We start from the raw sequence: 22,699 nt of genomic DNA on the forward strand, positions 1-22,699 counted from the left end.
CTAGCCTTTATAAATCAGAGCATTGAGTATAGAAGCTGGGATGTAATGTTAAAATTGAACAAGGCATTGGTGAGACCAAATCTGGAGTATGGTGTACAATTTTGGTCGCCCAATTATAGGAAGGATGTCAACAAAATAGAGAGAGTACAGAGGAGATTTACTAGAATGTTGCCTGGGTTTCAACAACTAAGTTACAGAGAAAGGTTGAATAAGTTAGGTCTTTATTCTCTGGAGCACAGAAGGTTAAGGGGGGACTTAATAGAGGTCTTTAAAATGATGAGAGGGATAGACAGAGTTGATGTGGATCAGCTTTTCCCTTTGAGAATAGGGAAGATTCAAACAAGAGGACATGACTTCAGAATTAAGGGACAGAAGTTTAGGGGTAACATGAGGGGGAACTTCTTTCCTCAGAGAGTGGTAGCGGTGTGGAATGAGCTTCCAGTGGAAGTGGTGGAGGCAGGTTCGTTGGTATCGTTTAAAAATAAATTGGATAGGCATATGGATGAGAAGGGAATGGAGGGTTATGGTATGAGTGCAGGCAGGTGGGACTAAGGGAAAAAAGTTGTTCGGCACGGACTTGTAGGGCCGAGATGGCCTGTTTCCGTGCTGTAATTGTTATATGGTTATATGGTTATATGGTTAATAATTGGAAGACCTCGCTTCTTTCCAAAAAGCGACTTGCATTTTTCACATTGTGACGTAACGTCCTCCCTTAGGGCCAATCTTATCCCAGTCACTGGCAGACAGGCTAGCAGAAGCCTACGATCATCACCACTAACATGGCATGGCTGTGGGAAAACACCGGCAGTCTGGACCGAGCTGAGGCCACGGTCAAATGAGCCAAAGCTGGATCCAATTAGTGGTGATTGGATCAACTCACCTGCACGTCCTACTCCTTACAAACCCATGTGCCCCAGCCAGAGGGAAGAGAATGGGATGAAGCAGGACAGAAGGAAAGGTGGAGAAAGAGGAAGACCTCATTAACTATGACTCTTTTCAGAGTAAGCTGCTGGGATAAATCCAAGATAGCCAATGTCTCCTCAGTGATGATGAAGGACTACGCTCCTTTGCAATCCTGGTCCTTCTCGTCACTAGTGTCATTATTTAGAAATAAACTCTATTATGTGAGTTTATCCTACTGCAAGTGTCAGTGTGTAAATAGCTCGTTCTACGCTTCCCCCCAGTCTAGTTTCGGTCAATAAGATACTGAGACACTTGCGCATCTAAACTTTATTTTGGAAAAACACAATAACAGTTCCCCACTACTATACCTAACCACCACGGGTTTGATCCTTGTATCTGTCTGGTCAAGCCTTCCTAGCCTCATGCAAGCAGAGACACTCCAAAAGGTCACGCAGTCCTAAGTGTTCTCCCAGAAGATCGACACAGGACCTCGGGGGAGTGGCCTTTTAGAGGCACCTGAACCTTGAGGGGCTGAACCACATGGGGGTGATCTCTATACAGTCCAATAACCAGATATCGATTAACACAGTACATGATAGACATTTCCCTAACCCAATAATACAGTAAATACTACAATGTATCTGACGAAGTTTCTAGATGCAAGTTAACAGCCCAGAAGCCTTTACTCGATTTTAGTGTCCTGGCATCTCCAATTTGGCCAGAATTAACATTCCGTCCTTTTATCATATATGATAAACCATCATTTATGATAACCAAATGATCAGATAATCAAATAACCAGATATACATATGTGTGGCTATTCCATTCTCCATCTATTAACAACAACAAGATGATGATGTTTCTTCCCAGAATCTTTTCAAGCTTCCCGAGTTTTCGTGGGCGTAGCTTCACAATTTCCGTCTGATGAGTCTTCACCTCCCGAGTTTTCATGGGCGCGAATTCCATCCATCTGTGTTGTTTCCCATTCTTCCATCCCTTTCCATAGTCGAACCTATAACATGTAATTCTTGAAAAACTTGGGACAAAGCAAGTTACCATTCATGAACTAATGCTTTCCCACACATCCCACTGTAATTTTGTTCTGTCAATGCTATCCCTTTTCCATTTCACTATAACTATCTCTACTATATTCTGCTATATCACTGTATTCCTATTACTCTTTACTATCCAAGGATCAACACTAATCAGCCCTCTCCGTATTCACACGATGTTCATTAATGTATATCTGATGATGATTTCTCATATAAATTTCAGCTGGGTTCAATCCAAATTTCCCTGCAGGCGTGACTCTTATTTAAAGCAGACCATGAAGAATGTCTCAATTCAACCAAATTCAGTCTCAGCCTTCAATTTAATATTTTAAATTTCAGGGTCTGTCTCACCCTTCTCATTCCACAGCTTTGTGGTCGATAACACAATTCCATTCCAATTCCTGTGGAATTCCTAGCTGTTCAAATTTAATCAATCAATTTCCATATGTGGTCAATTTCATCAGAAAGCCAATTAAGAAAGCCGAATCTAGGGACAATTTCTTTCCACCTTGATAATAGAAGCCGCTTTACTATCAAGGGATAAACAATTTTAGATCCACCGGTCAAATACATCGACTCTGATACCTCAACACCCATTTCCTTATTCCTCCTTCTAATTCAATAATACGTCTTCCTTAGTATGTTGGCTCAGCTCTCAGTCCATAGGAGTTCTTCCTCATAACTAATTTCTTTTTACCACTAAGTAACTCTTTCTAGTATGCTAACTCCGGTCTCTTAAAGGGAAGTCTTGCGGTTCACAGTTCCTCTTTTTTACTAGTTACAATTCCAACTCTCATGTTCCCTGAATAATTCTTCCATGTTACCAGATCTTCCCAAGTTCCATCCTTTCCTGATGTTCTCTGAATAGTCCTTCCAATCTTTGGCTGCCTGTCTGGGGATGAGACAATAACAATACCCAATTAATAATCAAACTTTAAGTACTCCGAAGCCAAATCTCACAAGTCAGTTCCAAATCTCAAACTTTAAAGTTCTTCCAATTCATCACCAGACAATTTATAGACCGAATTCAAAATGTTATCAATATTTTTCTAATAACTATAATTTAGGCTCAAAGTAGGTGTTTTGCCCCAAACCACTGAGGAGTATCTTATTTTCAAATACAATTCAATTCTTGAAATTAGAACTTGCCCCAATAGTTGTCATAGGTTGTCTGTGTTTTTTTTAGGAAAGGTTGGATGGTGTTATTTTCCTTTCCTTCCCTTCACTGGTGTCAAAAGCTAGATGGTGTTAACGTTGTGCACTAGGGCAGGTATCGTCTTCTTCTTCCTTGATGTTAGTTTCAAGAAAGTAGGGACACTGAGGAGCAGTCTTCTCTATTTGTTGGCCTTCCCAGATGTGTCTTAAAGGGACAGGACAGTATCATTTCTTTGTTGTTGGTCTTTGTTTCTGGGGAGCTACCTTACCGGAGCTGTGTCTTCTGCCCATTCTCAGGGTCCACACACTCTTTACCTCACTCCCCAGATAGTAGTATGCTGTAGATTATACTGTCCTGGAGGCACAAACTTAATAACAAGTTATTGATCATATTCACAATGGTTTAATGACTCCTATCCCTACTCCTGCACCTCCTGCACAATTCATCTCTTCTCTCCCTAGTGCCTGTTTAGTTTATTTAGTCCTTATTCTCTTTGACACCAGCTACTGGGTTCCTTTTCTTACTTCCTTTATTGCCCCTTGATTTCTCTTCCGTTCTGCTATATTCTGTCTTCTCGCTGGGCACTCCTTACTCCAATGACCTGATTGTGTACAGTTGTGAGAAGCTCCTTGATTTACAATGTTCTTTGCTCTAAGGGGTTTTCTTGGGCAGTTATAAGATTGTTTAGAATTTTATTTTATATGATCTTCAGTTTTTACTATGATAATACATCCAATTCATTTATTCTGGTAAATTACTTGAGGGGGTTCCAGAGTAGGGGTCATGTCTCCATGTCCACAATTCCTGGATGGGTTGGTAAGTCAGGACTGAGAGAATGGGTTGGTTTGAGTAAACGGTGTGTGACTTCTTGGTTCCTGACATTCGGGCCAGCTCTCTCTCTGTTCTCACGGGTCCCAGTAGTCAAGAGCGGAACTCGCTATCAAAACATGGAGGGGACGGGGGACACAATTTTCTGGCGGCCACGCGCGCATGCGCACACTCACACACACACACACACATGCGCGAGGCTTCGGAGGCTCAATCCAGCGCTAAATGCAGCTCAACTCTGCCTGTCTCACCAGGTTAACTACAGCCCTGTCTGGACTGACGGGATACCAGCGCTGCTTCTCCGCGCTGGCCATATTTCCCGCAAGTCCAGGAAGGGCTGTAGGCTCACCTGGCGGGACAGGCAGAGTTGAGCTGGGTTTAGCGCTGTTTCTCTGTCTGACTCCTGACCAAAGATCCTATAGCGGAGGATCTTTGCTGCCGACCTCTCTGGCCACCCGTGGGGGGGGGGGGGGGTTACTCGGGAGGATGCGCCACAGTGCCGGAGAGCCGGCCGGGATCGATCCTGGCTGCGGATGAAGCGCAGGTCTGTGCCACGTCTCCTTCCTCCAATTCAATCCTCAGGCCCACCCGCCCCCCACTTCTCCCTCCTCCAATCATCGCGCTGAATCATTATGTTTCGTCCCCATTGCCTGCTGACCGAAGTCTCTCTCGTCCAATCGGCGCCCTCGATCATCAGTCCCACCCCCACTGTCTCGCGGAAAGCAGAGATTTCACCGGGTTTTAAAATCCAGATTACAAAAACTTGGGGGCGATGTCCCCCACCTCTCAAAACATGGGGGGGGACGTGTCCTCTCTGGCCCCCCAGGGTTTTCCGCCCCTGCCAGTAGTCTCTTCCTAGTAGGACCTCCTATAATTCCTGGGATCTCGGATATTTCTATATCCTCTAGGATCTTTAATTTCTTCATAATCCTGGAAATCCTTTCTTTGACCCCTCTCTCCCACTCGCTCCCTTGTCGGACAGGCTCGACTCCAGTGTCCTGAGGGTTATAACATTGATCAGATCTATACCCTCTCCAACCAAACCGAGGGACAGTCGGCTCTTGGAATGGCATGTCTATACACGCTTTAAATTCCTCCTCCTCCTTATCTTCCGTCGAAGTTACTTCCCGTTTCTGGATTCTTAGTACGGGTCTCTGGAAGGATTTAGCTGCCGTTCAACCAGGTTGCATTGAAATGTGGACGTCTGTGGCCTGGGGATCATTTACACCTACTGCGAGATCTAATTCTAAAGGCGGAGTATGCAGCTTCCTACTAGGGAATTGCCTATGGGGAATCCGCTCTATACCTATATCGTCGGGAATTTGCTCTGATCTTATAATGTTATCGATGTCAGGATCAGCCACTTCATAGCCTCCTGAAAAGCTGCTCGTTCTGCACTCTAGGAAGGATTCTCTCACTTTCCCACTTGATTTCCCAATTAATTTTGGTACCCACTTCTGCGGAACCTTCCTTCGGGCTATTTGATTCCCCACACTATCCTCTGCTGGTGAAGCAATCATCGGAGCTAGAGAGTCCTTTCCTGATTTTCCTACTTTGGTTTGAATTTAGTGGGGGAGTCGAAGATACCACTGACTCCTCCCGAGCACCCTGTTCGCAAGCTGCGCATGGTATCTCCAAACTAAGAACATGAGAGTGCTGTGAGGAATGCTGTGACTCTACTCCGAAAAAGTCTGCCCACCCTTGCATATATTGGGCTTCTCTCCCCTCGAGGTCCACGCTTACTAAATTTAATAAGTTTGATTTTAGTCGCCACCTCCCCTTTAAGAACCATGTCGATCATTTCTCTTTTAAAAGCTGATGTTCTCTCCTGCTCCTGCTGCTGGCTTCCAATATCTTCCTTCCCCTGTTCCGGAATGTCCAGAGAAGGGCCAGTTCTCTCTTTTTCCATTCTAAACTTGAACGCTGCCCTTCTTAAAGTAGAAAGCAGAACGATTTATTTATTTACTTTTCTTTCAGTGAAGAACATTCTCCATATTTCAATAAGCTCGTTCCCTTCTTCACTGTTTCCATATCGTCTAACAATTGTCTCTATGTAGGTTATTCCTATTATTGATTTTAGCCTTTTATAGGTCCCCGAACCTTGAGGGGCCGAACCACATGGGGGTGGTCTCTATACAGTCCAATAACAGATATCGATGAACACAGTACATCATAGACATTTCCCTAACCCAATAATACAGTAACTAAAGCAATGTATCTGGCAAAGTTTCCAGATGCAAGTTAACAGAGATGAATTATGCAATATGTGCCTGGATATTCAAGAAACCCAGACAAGGCTCAACACTTAACCCAATCAACATCTAGTAAAGTCTGAAGAAGTCGTCATAGATGCTGCCTCACCCGCCGAGTTTCTCCAGCATTTTTGTCTACCTTCTAGCAAAGTAAAGCTTTGCAACAATATTTACAATGTGTATGTCTGGTTTGCATTCATCCAATCAGTTTCATGCAATTTGCACCTAATTTTAAAAATCTGCAGATGTTCCATTCTCTTCTTATGTATCTTAAGCTGGCACCGTTCTGCAGCTTGTCCCATTTTTTGTCCTATTTCTGCAGAAGGCACATTTAAATTGACCAAATGGCCTAGCAGCCCAGAAGCCTTTACTCAATTTTAGTGTCCTGGCATCTCCAATTTGGCCAGAACCTACAACCCATGGGCTTCTCACTAAGTTTACAGAGCAGGATGTTGTGGAAATATTTTTACACACATTTGAATTGACTGCTGGAAAGAACAGTAGCAGTGTCACAAGTGGATGCACATCTTGGCTCCGTATCTTCGTGGGGAGGCCCAGCAGGCTTATCTTTTTGCTGCCCCGTTCGGTCGCAGATGACTACAACACCGCCAAGGCAGATATACCACACCGCCTTGGCCTCCCCCTTGTGGTTGCAGCACAGCAGTTCCATGAGTACATGGACCACTCTAACAAACCTCCCTGAGAGGTGAGACGGTGAGAGGGAGAGATCCCAGAGACAGAGAGATCACAGAGACAGAGATCACATGGGATGAGAATGTGGATGGGCTTTCCCGCTTTCATGCCCTCCCGTTGGGTCTGTTCCAAATCCCGTTCTCCCTAAGGACCGCTCCATTCCTCATTGCCAGCAGACAAGACGGAAGAAGCCTATGATCATCACCACTAACATCGCTTGGCTGCTGGAAAACACCGGCACTCTAGACCAAGCTGAGGACACAGTCAAATGAGCCACAGCTGGATCCAATTAATGGTTATTGGATCAACTCACCTACACCTCATCAGCCGTACTCCTCACAAACCCAGAAGCCCCAGCTGGGGGAGAAAGGGACTCAAACACAGTAACAGGAGTAGAATTAGGCCATTCGGCCAATGGAATCTACGCCGCCATTCAATCATGGCTAATTTCTGCCTCCTAATCCCATTTTCCTGCCTTCACCCCTTGACACCCATTCTAATCAAGAATTTGTCTATCGCTGCCTTAAAAATATCCACTGACTTAGCCTCCACAACTCTCTGTGACAATGAGTTCCACAGATCAACTACCCTCTGATTAAAGAAGTTCCTCCTCACCTCCTTTCTAAAAGAGTGTCCTTTAATTCTGAGGCTACGATCTCTGGTCCTAGACTCTCCCACCAGTGGAAACATCCTTTCCACATCCACTCTTCTATGCCTGTCATTAGTTGTTATTAACTGTGCCTCTTTTTGCAGGCTTAGAAGAAGCCTGACTCCTCCAGCAGTTCCTCTTGAGGCTAGAGTGAGCTGCTGAGAAAAATCCAGAATAGCCAGTGCCTCCTCAGTGATGACAAAGGACTATGCCACTGTGCGGAGCCGGACCTCCTCGTCAACTATTGTCAGAAACAAAGTATGCTACATGAGTTCACCGTACTAAGAATCTCAGTGCAGTCATTGTCAACCTGGCGTCATGACCGACACCACAACATCTACTCTCTCCAGAACAGTTCAACATCTCGCCTGAGTAACTGCACTGTAATGTCCGTAAACCCTACTGAAGTAGTGAGCAAGAGTATAAATTCCATTTTTGATACTGTCATGAGAAGGATAGTTTGGCTATGGAGCAGGTAGGGCCAGGTCATCGTAATTCTGCTATTTAGGTGAAACGCAGGGCCGGATTTAGATGAAGAGAGGCCCTAGGCTATTCCACTTGTGAGGCCCCACCCATTCCCCCACCCCCGCGACAAGAGGAAGATGGAAGAGTCCACCAGATGTGCAGCCGAGCGTGGCCATGAGATAAGGGCTGGAAAGCTGCGCTTTTTATATATTGCCAGTGCTAGTGTCGAGTTATCAGCTTAAAACACTATTATTCTGAAATGGAGGGCAAGGAAAATTACTGAAGTGTTGTTTAGAGACTACAGTGCGTTGTGACAGCATATGTAAGAAAGGCCTATGACAAAAATATTATACACCAGGCCCGTACGAAGCTTTTCAAAAAGGGGGGTGGCATGGCAGGATTACAAAAATTTGATGTGAAATAAGCGCACGCAGTGCATATTACAAGCGGGAAGCTCAAAGACCCTTGCGGCCGGGGTCCATGGCCTGCTTAAGGGCCCTGGAAGCTATGGGGTTTTAGATGCTCTCTTGTGCATTCTGAGCCTTATTTTGGAGCATTTCTGCACCAAATTTATGACCAATATTTCAGAAATAAGTTTGGTTGAGTCAAGTAATGAGTGGTTGGAATGGGATGATTGGGGTTATTGTTGTATACATTTTTTTAAATCAAGAATTGAAGCTGTCCTTGTTTTAATAATCATGTTCTACTGTAAAATGTTATATAAAATGTTATAAAGGAGCATGCAAACACTGCAAATAAAATACTGTAAGTTTTTGCAGTAAATAAAACCTTTTTTTAGAAAATGTTTTGTGTGTTGATTTGATTGCCTATTACTGTTCGACTGTGTTAGTGTGTGACATTAAAATATGATGCAAATGAGGCGCAAACTATGGAATAAAATTATTTTTCAGTATTGTTTCCAGGAAAAGAAAACAGGTCCATGGTTTGATATATTCAAGTAGGGGGAAGGAAAATGAAGTGCTCTAAAACCTACCTTAATTTTGCAATCTCATAAAGATAATCCCCATTTCCCTCTAACAAAAGAAAAACCACCCGCAGAAAGAAAAAAGAGAGCAAGAAAAAAAGAGAGAGTACCCCTTCCCCTTCTCTCCCCCCCCCCACTCTCCCCTCACCTCCTCTTCTCCCCCCCTGTCTCATACCCTGGCCCCCATCCTCACATCATCCCCTCTCTCTCTTTCCCTCCCCCTCTCCCTCCCACACAGCGAGGCTCCGACTCCGCGCCGCAGACACCGCAGCCCCCCCTCCCCCACGGCCCGGAGAAACGGGCACCCGCAACACAATATTGTGTTGCGAAAAGCACCTGGTCCTGATGGTATACCCGGTCGTGTTCTAAAAACCTGTGCGGACCAACTGGCGGGGGTTTTTACGGACATTTTCAACCTCTCACTTCTGAGGTCTGAGGTCTGAGGTCCCCACCTGCTTTAAAAGGGCATCAATTATACCAGTGCCCAAGAAGAGTAAGGTGACGTGCCTCAATGACTATCGACCAGTGGCACTAACGCCGGTGGTGATGAAGTGCTTTGAGAGGCTGATCATGGAGCAAATCAACTCCTACCTCGACAAAAACCTGGACCCACTGCAGTTCGCTTACCGCCACAACAGATCAACGGTGGATGCGATCTCGCTGGCCGTCCACTCCGCACTGGACCACTTGGACAACAAAAACTCATATGTCAGGCTGTTATTCATCGATTACAGCTCGGCATTCAACACAATCATCCCCTCCAAACTGGTTACCAAACTCGCAGAACTGGGTCTCTGCGCATCCCTCTGCAACTGGATCCTCGACTTCCTCATCCACAGACCACAGTCTGTTCGTATTGGTGGAAATGTGTCAGCCTCGATAAAAATCAGCACGGGAGCACCTCAAGGCTGCGTGCTCAGCCCCCTGCTGTACTCACTCTATACCCATGACTGCGTAGCCAACCACAGTGCGAACTCCATCATCAAGTTCGCTGACGACACCACTATTGTGGGGCGTATCACTGATGGGGATGAGTCAGAATATAGAAGGGAGATCGAGCAACTGTCCATATGGTGCCAGCGCAATAACCTGGCCTTCAACACCAGCAAAACCAAGGAACTGATTGTGGACTTTGGAATCAGTTGTGGATTGTGTTCCAGATTCCAACCTCTTTTTGTGGGTAAAGCATTCCCCTTATCTTAATGATATGCCCTCAAGATTCTCTATCAACTATCCTATCTATGTCCCCCATCATTTTGTATACTTCCATTAGACCGCCCACCCTTAGACTCCCTTGCTCCCAAGAAAACCACTGCAGCCTCTCCAGTCTCTCTGGAAAAACATTATCCCAATCAACAAACTAATCAATCTCTTCTGCATCCTATCCATATTTTTGAATATGGTGCGACCACCAGAAACTGTACACAGCATGGACTGAAGCTGGAAATCACAATCTTCTAACATGGAGAGCTAAGATGAGACTTAATGAGCATAACTGTACTGATCTGAATGATGAGATATAGTTGTGTACCCTGGAATGGTACAAGAAGAGCGTGTCTGGAAGCAACTGATACAGCTATTATTCAACCTGAAACATTAACTCTATTTCTTTTTCCACAGATGCGACCTGATTTCCAGCATTTTATATTTTTATTTCAGTGTTTATTACTTCTGAATACAAAAACATTTTTTAAAATGGAAATCAAAATACCAAATGGCCATTTCCAATATCCTACTTGATTGCTATTGTAATTTATAATGTTTGTGATAACTAACCCTTCGTATATGCCGTAGTAAAAAAAATCTTAGATCCCAAAGTAACCCATTGCACCGTTTGGCAGAACACAATTTGTCCTTGTGATACCCTGATTTGAAGGGTCGAGAAATTGATTGGCTTAGAATGTATTTACTTTACAAGTGTAACATTGTTGGAATGATTTCTGATTCACACTGAACTAAACTTGCAGTATGAATCAGAGCCATGGCTTGAACTGGCTCTGAAGTGAAGCCAAACATGTCCCACCATGTGCTGCGGAGTCATGGCACTTCAGTTAGACACTGCAAGGAACGTAATTTCAAATGGCAAACCGTCCTTCGGAATAGAACGACATGGAGTAGAAAAATCAAGGGGAGGGGAAAATGTTTAATTCTTGATGACTTGTAGAAGTTAAAGTAACTGCTTTTGAGGGTATGTTTAGCACAATTCTCATCATTGTGTCCTAAATGTGTTTAGTACTATTAGTTGGAAGAGCCTTGCCCCTGCTTACCTTTGTTATTAAAATTGCTAATACTATTTTTTCCTATAACTGCAGATTGTTCAGCAACAATTGGAAGACTTCAACAATGGCTCCTATAATAGTTGTTTATGACCTGTCTTCTGTAAGAACCTTGTGGGAAGGAAGAATAATAAAATACAAAGAGCGGCAAAGAAAAGAGAAGGATAGACAGGAGAAAAGTGCATTAGTGAAGTAAGTTATCTTTTGTTGTTCACTTCAAAGCAAACTGTGCAGAATTCTATTCACAGCTGCTTAAGCAATGTTCAACTGGTTTTGTTAAATAAATTCAGTAGCGACATGCTCATGATCGGTGTCACCAACAAAACATATTTATTTAAACCTCTTCCCCTCCCCACTCCCTTCTGTGTTTCACACTCTCCATGACTCTCTGGGTTGTTGATCCCTCCCCACCCATCCCTCCCATCCCACACCCTGTGCGTAGGGGAGAGGGTAGGGCTGAAGATGTCCTGGTTAGGTTGCTCCTGGGCCTGGCCAAGCTGGCCATCCGCGAGTCAAGGCGCCAGATGGTGGAGGGCTCTACCCGAGCCGGCTGCCTGCCCCCTTTTCCGGGGATACGTCCGTGCCCGGGTGCGGATAGAAAGGGAATACGCCTGTCTACGGGCACCCTGAGGGAGTTCCGCGACCGCTGGGCACCGAGTGGGGTTGAATGTATCCTGGACAAGGATTGCAATATAGTTGTTTAGCAGTTGCTTAGCATAGTTGTTCGTCTTGTATTATTGTGGTGTTTTGTTTTATTGTATTGTAAATACTATTTTAATATTTGAATAAATATTTTTGATTGAAAAAAACAAAAAACAAAAGAAAAAAACACTCCCATCCCCATTCACTTTCCCCTGCAACTGGAGTAGGTGTGACACCTGTTCCTACAAGTCCTCCTCCACCACCATCTAGGGATATAAACAGCCTTTCCATGTCAGGAGTGATTCACATTAACCTCCTCCAATCGTGTCTATCACATACAGTACTTTTGAGGTGACCAATGCCAAGTTGGCAAGACCAAGTGCAGACGAGGCAACTAATTTGCCAAGCACCTGTGCTTGGTTTGCAATGACCATCTTGAGCCTCCGGTTGCAAAAACCATTTCAACTCCCCTCCACACAGCAAACATCTACGACTCACAACATGAACATTGAATTCTCCAACTTCAGGTAATCTGCATCCGCCGTGAGGCTTTCTCTCGCCTTCTGATCTGCCCAGATCTTCTTGCAAACATTTTCTTTCCAACTCCACCCCCTGTTACTCAGTTCCCTTCCAGTCCCTCTCCTGGCTTCATCTGCTTATCACACACAGTTAACCCACTCATTCATCTTGCCTTCTCTCTCCCCACTATTCCCAACTGCCCACCATCCCACCCTTATCTGGCTTCATCACCTTCCTGTCTTATCAGATTTCAAATCTACTCTCTGTTGTCTCCCACCTATGACCTCCTCTGTCGCTATCTCTATTCCCCCTTCCCATCCCTGGCTCCCCCTGGCTCCCCCTGCCCAGCAGCCCCTCCTGGCCTGGATACACCTATCACTTGCCTCACGCCCCCCACAACATCTTGCTGTTATGATTTTAAACTTGCGCTGGTTCATGAAAACATTACAAAAAGTCTCTGCCTTATTTGATCATCTTTTATATAAGGATCAATGAGGAGTGGACACAGAAGCTTGAACGTAGAAGAAGAGCCATTAAGAATTACATTGAGCAGAATCAAGGTGTAATGAATGGTGAAGTGCACGTTCGAATGAACCATGTAAGCAGCACTGGAAAGGACACTCATCTCCTAGATTTTCTGGAATTGAAGAAGAATACTATAACCAAGGACAAAAGATTTATTTTTGAACTGCAAGGAATGGATTGGAAGGTTTGTGTTTACCCAAGATTACTTCCTATTGGATGATAGATTACATTTACTTATCCAGCTGCCAATATAGCAATAGGAATAGGAAAATAGGAAAATCAAATGAATCGGGATTAAAGACTCCAGCGATCGGGGTAAACTGAATCCAGTGTTTAGTATGTACTTGATTCTGTATTAGCCACCATAAAATTACATTGAACATTTAAATGTATATGCAAACTCGCACACAGACAACCTATTTAGGAAAAAAGAACATTGTGTCATGGTAACTGACCTGTCAAATAAAATTCTGCAGTCTAAAGAAGGGTCTCGACCCGAAACATCACCCATTCCTTCTCTCCAGAGATGCTGCCTGTCCCCCTGAGTTACTCCAGCTTTTTGTGTCTACAATTCTTACACAGTTGGTTCAGAGTAGAAGAGATGTAGTTTCTTAATATTGTTGATGCTACATTTTGTCTGTGTCAGATGATTTGCATGTAACCATAATTGGATGGGAAAAGTAATGACCAGATATTTGGCTCTAGCATCAAAATGAACAAGTCAACGAGGAACTATACTTGCACTCTCGCCTGATTTTGCAAAGTCAGATCATTTGAAATAATTTGAAAGAATATAATCCTCGTGTACATTAGCCCTGATACAGAGAACATATTAATAAGGGTAGTGAATGGGAGAGGAGACTCAGCAACATTAGGTACTATACATCCAGGGAAACCGTTGTGAAGATTTAAATAGATGTGGATATTTGTTGTTGGATTTGGGGTAAATTTCCACATTCATAGAGCTGAAAAAGTATTGTGGAATATTTTTGATATTTTTCAAATGCAACCATTACATAATGATTAAAAGCAAAAGCTGAAAACCAAGTACTGGAGAACACAGCAGATCAGGTAGCGCCTGCAGAGGAAATTTGACAGATAATGTTTAGGATTGAGACACTTCTTCAGACTGATGAAGTGTCCTGACACAAAATATCGTCCGTCCATTTCCCTCCACGGGTGCTGCCTGACCTGCTGTGTTCCTCAAGAACTTTTTTTCTTGCTCAAGATTCCAACACCTGCAGCCTCTTGACTCCGTTTTAAAAAAATCGGATATTTGTGTGCAACAATTCTGAGCAAAGTTACTTATTTGTATTCTATGGGCTTTCTGTTCCATTCAGTTACCACACTAACCACTTCCAGGAGATGAACCAATGATTTGTGCCCAAGTCATTGCTAGAGAGACTACAGGAAATGTACTTTATGACATGATTGCATCTTTCTTTTTTGACAGGAACTTCCTGAATCATTAAAGGAGAAGACATATCTCAGAGAGTGGCATATTAAGAAAACAAGCATTGAAATCATTCCATCATTCATTGTCATGTTCCAGGATCTGATTGTGATGGATTTATCCAGGAATTGGATCAGGGAACTTCCAGTTGAAATAGGTACAGATTCATAATGTTTTGCTGAGAAACTGAGCTTGAATTTGTTATTAATCCAGGTACATTCATATTCTGAGTGCCTGTCACTTTAAAATATATACGGTTGCAATTTGAACACAAATTAATAATTTTATCAGTGAAATACTTGAATGTATAACAAATCATTAGCTTTTGCTCGCTTACAGAATGAAATGCAAATCCAGTTATCCTTCTATTCATTTAATTCCTTATAGTTCAAACCTTGTTCTATATACCTACCACCCTTGTGGGGTTTTTTTAAATTTAAGTTAACCCTTGGGTTTCTATTAAATCTTTTCCCACTCACCTTAAACCTATGTCCTCTGGTTCCTGATTCCCCTCCTACTCTGGGTAAAAGACTGTACATTTTCCCTATCAATTCTGCTCATGATCTTACACAGCTTCATAAGATCATCCCTCATCCTCCTATGTTCCAAGGAATAAAGTCCAGCCTCCTCCTCTCCCTATAGCTCGGGCCTTCAAGTCTTGGAAACATCCTCAGAAATTTTCTCTGCACCCTTTCCAGCTTAACAAAATCTTTCCCATAACAAGGTGACCGAAACGGAACACAATACTCCAAATGTGGCCTCACCAATGTATTGCACAACTATAACATAACCCCCTAACTTCTTTACTCAATACACTGACTGATGAAGGCCAATGTGCCAAAAGCCGCCTTGACCACTCTATCTACATGTAATGCCACTTTCAAGGAACTAGGTATCTGCATTCCTAGATACATCTGCTCTACAACACTTTCCAGAGCCCTGCCATTCACTGTGTTGGTAGACACAAAAAGCTGGAGTAACTCAGTGGGGCAGGCAGCATCTCTGGAGAAAAGGAATGGGTGATGTTTCGGGTCACTGTGTTGGCCCTGGCTTGGTAAAACTACCCAAAACGCAATACTTCATATTTCTCTGTATTAAACTCCATCAACCATTCTTTCAACATTTGACAGTCCCGCCATCCCAGGAATTAACCTCGTGAACCTACGCTGCACTCCCTCAATAGCAAGAATGTCTTCCTCAAATTTGGAGCCAAACTGCACACAATACTCCAGGTGTGGTCTCACCAGGGCCTTGTACAACTGCAGAAGGACCCCTTTTCTCCATTTACTCAATTCCTCTTGTTATGAAGGCCAACATGTCATTAGCTTTATTCACTGCCTGCTGCACCTGCATGCTTACTTTCAGTGACTGATGTACAAGGACACCCAGATCTCGTTGTACTTCCCCTTTTCCTAACTTGACACCATTCAGATAGTAATCTGCCTTTCTGTTCTTGCCACCAGTGGATAACCTCACATTTATCCACATTAAAATGCATCTGCAATAAATCTGCCCACTCACACAACCTGACAAAATCACCTTGCATCCTCATAGCATCCTCCTCACAGTTCACACTGCCACCCAGTTTTGTGTCATCTGCAAATTTACTAATGTTACTTTTGATCCCTTCATCTAAATCATTAATGTATATTGTAAATAGCTGCAGTCCCAGCACTGAGCCTTGCGGTACCCCACTAGTCACTGCCTGCCATTCTGAAAGGGATCCCGTTAATCCCTACACTTTGTTTCCTGTCTGCCAACCAATTTTCTATCCATGTCAGTACCCTACCCCCAATAACGTGTGCTCTAATTTTGCCCACTAATCTCCAATGTGGGACCTTATAAAAGCCTTTCTGAAAGTTCAAGTACACTACATCCACTGGCTCTCCCTTGTCCATTTTCCTAGTTACATCCTCAAAAAATTCCAGAAGATTAGTAAAGCATGATTTCCCCTTCGTAAATCCATGCTGACTCGGACCGATCCTGTTACTGCTATCCAAATGTGCTGCTATTTCATCTTTTATAATTGACTCCAGCATCTTCCCCACCACTTGGATTTTTTTTTTGGTAATAGCATCACATCACAATGACACAGTGCTCCCCTGTTATTTTGGATGGGCTAACCAATGTTTCCCAATAAAATACACACTTATAATGCAGGTCAATGTATTCCCCTGTACACACTGCATTCACATTACAAACACCGACCACCATTCAAAAACAAAATAATTTAAACATTCACTAACGACAATGAAACAACACTTGCATCCCCTGCAGTTCTCCTTATCATTTTACAAACAAATGCACATGTGACTGCTGTGTGAATCTAAGAATGAGGAGACGGTGTCTATTATTCCTTTTCTTATACTAATCTGAGGTGCAATTAGCTTGTCCTGGTTGTTAATTGGCTAAATTGATTGGGGAAAATAGTACTTGGAACTCGTTGAAGTATGGCATTTGGCATACATGCAAAAGAAAAGTATTCAAATTTAGATGAAAGATTCCTCGGGCAAGATTTTAAGAATTTTCCAGTAAACTAGTATTCTATCAACGAGACCTTTTGTATGGCTAGAAATTCTCCAGTACTCTTTTTCACATATTGAAGAGATACTGCAGAATAATTCAACGCAAAGCCCTGAAGAGGTGATATTCCATTATGCATGACATCCAGTGCCTTTTCTGTGTTGACAATAGGCCCTGTATGTGCAATTGTTCACAAAATAACTTCCTCCATGATCTCCCACCTTTCCAGGTGTGCTAGTCAGTTGTGCAATGAGCAGCTCGCTACTGGAAGAAGACCTAGATTACATTTGTCTTCCAGTGGTTCCAAAATGGCGTACCACATAATGAGAAATTGAAGCCATGTCAGTCTTGGGTAGCAACCCCAATATGTAGCACCTTGAGTCAGGCAGGCTTTCAGTATTCCAGGGTGCCCCTCATGTGGCCTGCAGAGTCCATTGCTGGAAGATGGTACTGGAATCATATTTGTTTTCATGCATTATTCTAGATCATGAACATCAATGGGACAATCCCAGATGATGACATGGAGCCTAAGTAAATTCTGATGAAGTGTAAAGATCTAAATATATATTTCCTTTTAGCAAGGGTCAGTGAATAACAAAAAGAAGCAAAGCTTCCTCTTTATTCTTTGCATGCTGAAGCTAATTGCAGCACTTCACTGACATTCTCCCAGGGTCAATTTACATTTGGTCTGATCCTGTTTCATATGCAGTTCTTAGTAGCTAAGGCATGAGAGGGATCGGAACATGCTGCTCTAATTAAATTATTTCATTTCCATTTTGAATAATAATAGCCTTGAAAATACAATTTGTGAGATTAGCATAGGGACATGTAATCCATTTGGGTACATTTCCTCCATCTGGTATTCTACCAGCTATGTTTGTTTATTTTAAATGTGTTAATGCCCAGGAATACCATAAATGTGTTAAACAATAAACACTAACGTCACAAGCAGTGATTTGTGGATGGAAATTGTTGGATATTCATCATCCAGCTAATTGTTTTAGATCACACTTGAAATCACTCGAAGATAATTTAGATAAATAATTTAAAAATTAAAAGCAAGTTTGCTGTTGTCAGAGATTCACGATTACTTGCGCTGGTTAAATTATGGGGCACAGATATTGACTGGGAAGAAATGTTTCATATTATGCAACATGAAATATGATTTTACTGTGTTCCATTTAGTTTTTGTTTTGGAGCTAATAGCAGAATCAATAATTTATTTCCCTTCGGCTAAATCTATAATTTCAACCATATTTGAAAAATTTATGGTTTGATAAATCAACAAATTAGTCATTCTTTTCATTAATAATTCATTTCCCTCTTCATTTAATTACTGTGTAGAATCTCATTATTTCATATTGCTATAATAAAAGCATGGCATATTCATTTAAATTGCTATGACTTGCTCATTAATTCTGCACTTGTCGAGGAGTATTTTTTTCAGTCCTGTATCTTTATCTTTGTTCATGGAGTCACAAGAGTCATGGAGTCTCGACCTGAAACGTCACCCATTCCTTCTCTCCAGAGATACTGCCTCTCCTGCTGAGTTACTCCAGCATTTTGTGTCTATTTTCAAGAAACTCCAGATGCTGGAATCTGGAGAAAAATACAAAGTGCTGGAGGAACTCAGCAGATCAGGCAGCATCTGTGAAGGTATTGGACAGATGATGTTTCGGCCCATGCTTGCAGTCACACTGATGCCGAATCACTGCTGGTATCGCTGTTAATGTTCTTACATGGGGCACATTGAGCAGCAAATGGCAACCATGTGGGAAATGGCAGGAAGAAAGATGTCAGATGAAAGATTGGGCCTCATCACTACAAATGTCGATGATGACCAGAGAATTCCATAAAAGTTGGAAAAAAACCCTCCAAAGATGTACACCTTTGTAGGTTAATTGGCTTCTGTCAAAATTGTACATTTTTCCTAGTATGTAGGATAGTGCTGGTATATGGGGTGACCGCTGGTCGGCACTGACTCCATCGGATGATATGAAGCTGTATCTCAAGTCTAGGGTCTAAAACATTTAAAACATTTAAAACTAAAAATTAAGTTGCATTTAAAAGCACATGAAAGCATTTATTTCAATAAGGATCCTGATCTGAAATGTCATCTGTCCGTTCCCTCTGCAGAGACATTCTGATTTCCACCAGCATTTTATCTTTATTCATATCTCCATGTTGCCTAAATACAAATACTTTATTCATCGTGGATTATTTTTGAACTGGCTTTCAAAATTCTTGGAATTGTGTAAAACGTCACACAATTCAAATATTTGGCAGCTTTTTAAACAGTTGTCCAATGTGTCAATCAGTTATAATTATTTAATTATCGATGTATCCGTTGCAATTTTAGTAAGATCAAAGCCAGCCTAATATTTTCCACTCTTCCTTGATGCACGCATCAAATGTGACCTCATCAACACTTCCTTGATTAAAGCTGCAAGGCACAGAGGACTCTTCCACTCTAGTGACTTTTTCCACAGAATAATTTTTCCATAGATATCATTTATTTTGTAAAAAAATCTTTCAACACATGGTTGAAACAAAGTATTTGATTGTTTATAAAAAATATAAACAACCGTTTCAAGTGTACAATTCTTCCAGAGTACTGGACAACATTTGTCCCTCAAAGAACAATAGCGCAAATATTGTTTGGGACTGCACTGACAGTTAGCTGGCAGGTCTGTAGAGAAATCCGTGGTTAACGGCAGTGCATACAGCAGCATGTTCTAGACTCCAGACATGCACACAGTGTGGTGTGGCGACGCCTATCGGCAGCGGCTCAACTACAGTCCGTCTGTCTTTTTTTTAATTTTTGTCTCGTTAAATGTATGTCTTGACTCTAGTTTTTATTATTTTTCTTTAGCTGTGTACATGTGGGGGGTGGGGGTGGGGGAAACCGTTAATCTATTCCCTGTACAGGGACCCGATTTTTTCCCTGTCGGGTCTCCGATGTCGTTGGGCCTAACATCGTGGAGCCGGCGGCAGCCTCATGCTGGGACCAACCTGAGGGCTCCAGTCGCGGAACCTGCGGACCTGACATCGCGGAGCTGGCCGTCTTCGGAGTGGGAGGAGCTGTGGTGGCGTGCGGCTGCGACCCGGCCAGCTTCGGAAGCTCCAGCCGCAGGCCCGGTAGACAGGAACATTGGGAGCTCGCAGGTCCCTGGTGGGAGACCACTTTTCGGAGCTCCTGCAACGGCATCTTCTCCCGCTGGAATCGCGGGATTTAAAGGACTCGGAGCGGGGCCTAACATCGCCCGGCATGGCTTAAACGGCCACAGGAATTACCATCGCCCGACGAGGGCTTTAACTTCTGGAGCCCAAGTTCACCTCAACGCTGCAATTGGACTGCTGGATCACGGGAGAAGAACAAAGGGAAGAGATAAGACTTTGCCTTCGATCACAGTGAGGAGGTTTTGGAGACTCACTGTGATGGATGTTTATGTAAACTGTGTTAAATGTGGGTCTTGGGTTTTTTTGTAATGTAAGACTGTAGAAAATGCAATTTCGTTCAAACCAAGCTGTTTGAATGACAATAAAAGGCATTCTATTCTATTCTTCCATTCTATTCTGTAGCACAGAAGTTAGGAACACACAGAGCATCTGCAGATCTTATTACTTGACCTGACTCTGCACACACCACGAGTGGTGAGGGTCTGATACACTTTGTATCTGTTGCCTCAGCTTTACAGCCAGCATAACTGATGTCTCATGAATGGGGCCACTGACCATCATTTAAAAGGTAAACTCTTTTGGTTATTTTTTTTTAATTTTAATGTATACTTTTGTTTTTAATGAATGAATTGAAATTCCATGAGCTTTTAAAGATAGGCACAAAATGTTGGAGTAACTCAGCGGGAAAGGCAGCATCTCTGGAGAAAAGGAATGGGTGACATTTTGGGTCGAGCCACCTTCTGAAGACCCGAAAAGTCACCTATTCCTTTTCTCCAGAGATGCTGCCTGTCCCGCTGAGTTACTCCAGCATTCTATCTTCGGTTTAAACCAGCATCTGCAGTTCCTTCCTACACATGCTTTTAAATTTAGCTTTGTCAACTTTTTAATAGTGGGCTTTTTTCAACTTATCAAATTGTCTGGTCTCCATCGACATTTGCAGTGATGAGCTTCTCTGACATCTTCCTTCTATCATTTCCCACATGTTCAATGCTTGCTGCTCAATGTGCTTCACATAAGAACGTTAACAGCAGCGATACCAGCAGTGGTTCGGAATCAGTGTGGCCGCATGCATAGGCCATCTTGTCCATTTTCCTATCTTAATCACAATACTCATTGTGGGATTTTGCAATGCAAATGTTGGGTCATATATTTTTGGAATAGTAACTACACTTCATGAAGTATTTCCTAAAACACTTTATAATATCCTAAAAGAATCAACAGTGATATGTCAGTGATCATTTACGAAACAATTGGCCCACATTTCTGATGGCATGGCTGAATAAGTGTAGAGGTGGGGAATGAGGCCTAAGAGGAGGAAAAGGAGTGTAGGCTGAAAAAAAGGATGGAAGCTTTACAATGGAAATTCCTAGGTGGTAATGTATTACAATACTGCTACTCCAGTGTAAAAGCTGCCTGTTTAAAGGATGAATGGCCACAATGGAGAATTAGTGATCAATTGCTGACATTTGTGAAAAACTAAATGGGTAGGCCTTAACTATCCGGTTTAATGGAGATGGAGAACAGGTGGGGTGGGTGGTTGTCAGTAGAGGCAGGAAACCACCAAGATATTTTACAGATATCTGTGGAGAGGGTTGGCTCTAGCAGTGAGTGGTCATGCTTTTGTAGTAGAGAAAGAAATCTACTGGCCTCATGATGGATTTATCTGTTCATTATTGTTCTATGTCCTATTTTTGCTTTTGTGCTCGCCTTTTGTTCATCACCCTCCTAATGCCAAAAGGATCTTGGGTGCAATATTTAATGGGGATTAGTGGCTTCGCAAAAATCATGTAGCAGGTGATGAGAGGTTTCTCTGAAAGAGAGGATACTGTATGAGTAACATATTCATAAATAGCCTCAATGGATCTGAGACAGATGCTAACAGTTAAGATATAGCACAATGTCATTCTCCACCCCAATATCAGAGGAAGTTTTGATATATTCCCTTTCCTTCATGATTATATTATTTTCTTGTTGGCGGTTTTATCTTCTACATTAACTTCTACAACTTTAACATATATTTTAGAGTGCTTGTGTCTGTCTTGCCCTTCATCTGAGATTCCCGGCACCCAAAAATCTGGGGCTCGATATTAACTGTTTTCTTTCCCACCTGCACACAATGTAAAAGTGGGACACCACAATGACATATTTAAGTTGTGTTCCTCAGTGTATCCGGATATCTAAATGTTTCCTCTATTGCTGCACTGATTTTGCGGGGGTTGTGAATGTAGCAATGAAATGGAGAACCTCTGGGGCCCACATTCATTGGCCATTTTAAGTCTTCACTGGATCCTTTCCATCTCAATGTAAATATTTATTCGGTCCTTTATCATTGCCTTTATTAATTACATTTTCTGAAACTGTGACGAGTTTAACTTAAGCCACAGGATCAGTTAGAACAACAGCTTTACATGGTCCAAATTTAACTACAATTGACTTTGTCAGGATATTTTAATAATAACTTTTTAGCCCACCTGATTTAATATTGGGTTCTAAGTTTGATTTGCAGTTTGGAATTTTTTCTGGATTAGGTCTAGGAATAGGTTATGGACTACTAATTAGCCAGTGGTGGTTTAGGAAGTCAAGTTGGGTATATTGTCA

At 42.6% G+C, this 22,699-nt stretch overlaps 1 protein-coding gene across 1 annotated transcript in view; it reads left to right on the forward strand.

Moving 5' to 3' along the window:
- The window catches only part of lrrc2 (leucine rich repeat containing 2), a 55,302-nt gene that overhangs the window by 10,606 nt on the left and 21,997 nt on the right, over positions 1-22,699 (forward strand). Inside the window, exons 2-4 of the mRNA XM_033017715.1 lie at positions 11,296-11,451; positions 12,907-13,129; positions 14,399-14,555. Of these exons, the coding sequence (XP_032873606.1) occupies positions 11,327-11,451; positions 12,907-13,129; positions 14,399-14,555 (505 nt within the window). The 5' untranslated portion in view covers positions 11,296-11,326. The remainder of the gene's footprint in view (positions 1-11,295; positions 11,452-12,906; positions 13,130-14,398; positions 14,556-22,699) is intronic.

Source organism: Amblyraja radiata, chromosome 3 (genome assembly GCF_010909765.2).
Source record: "Amblyraja radiata isolate CabotCenter1 chromosome 3, sAmbRad1.1.pri, whole genome shotgun sequence".
Taxonomy (NCBI): Eukaryota; Metazoa; Chordata; class Chondrichthyes; order Rajiformes; family Rajidae; genus Amblyraja; species Amblyraja radiata.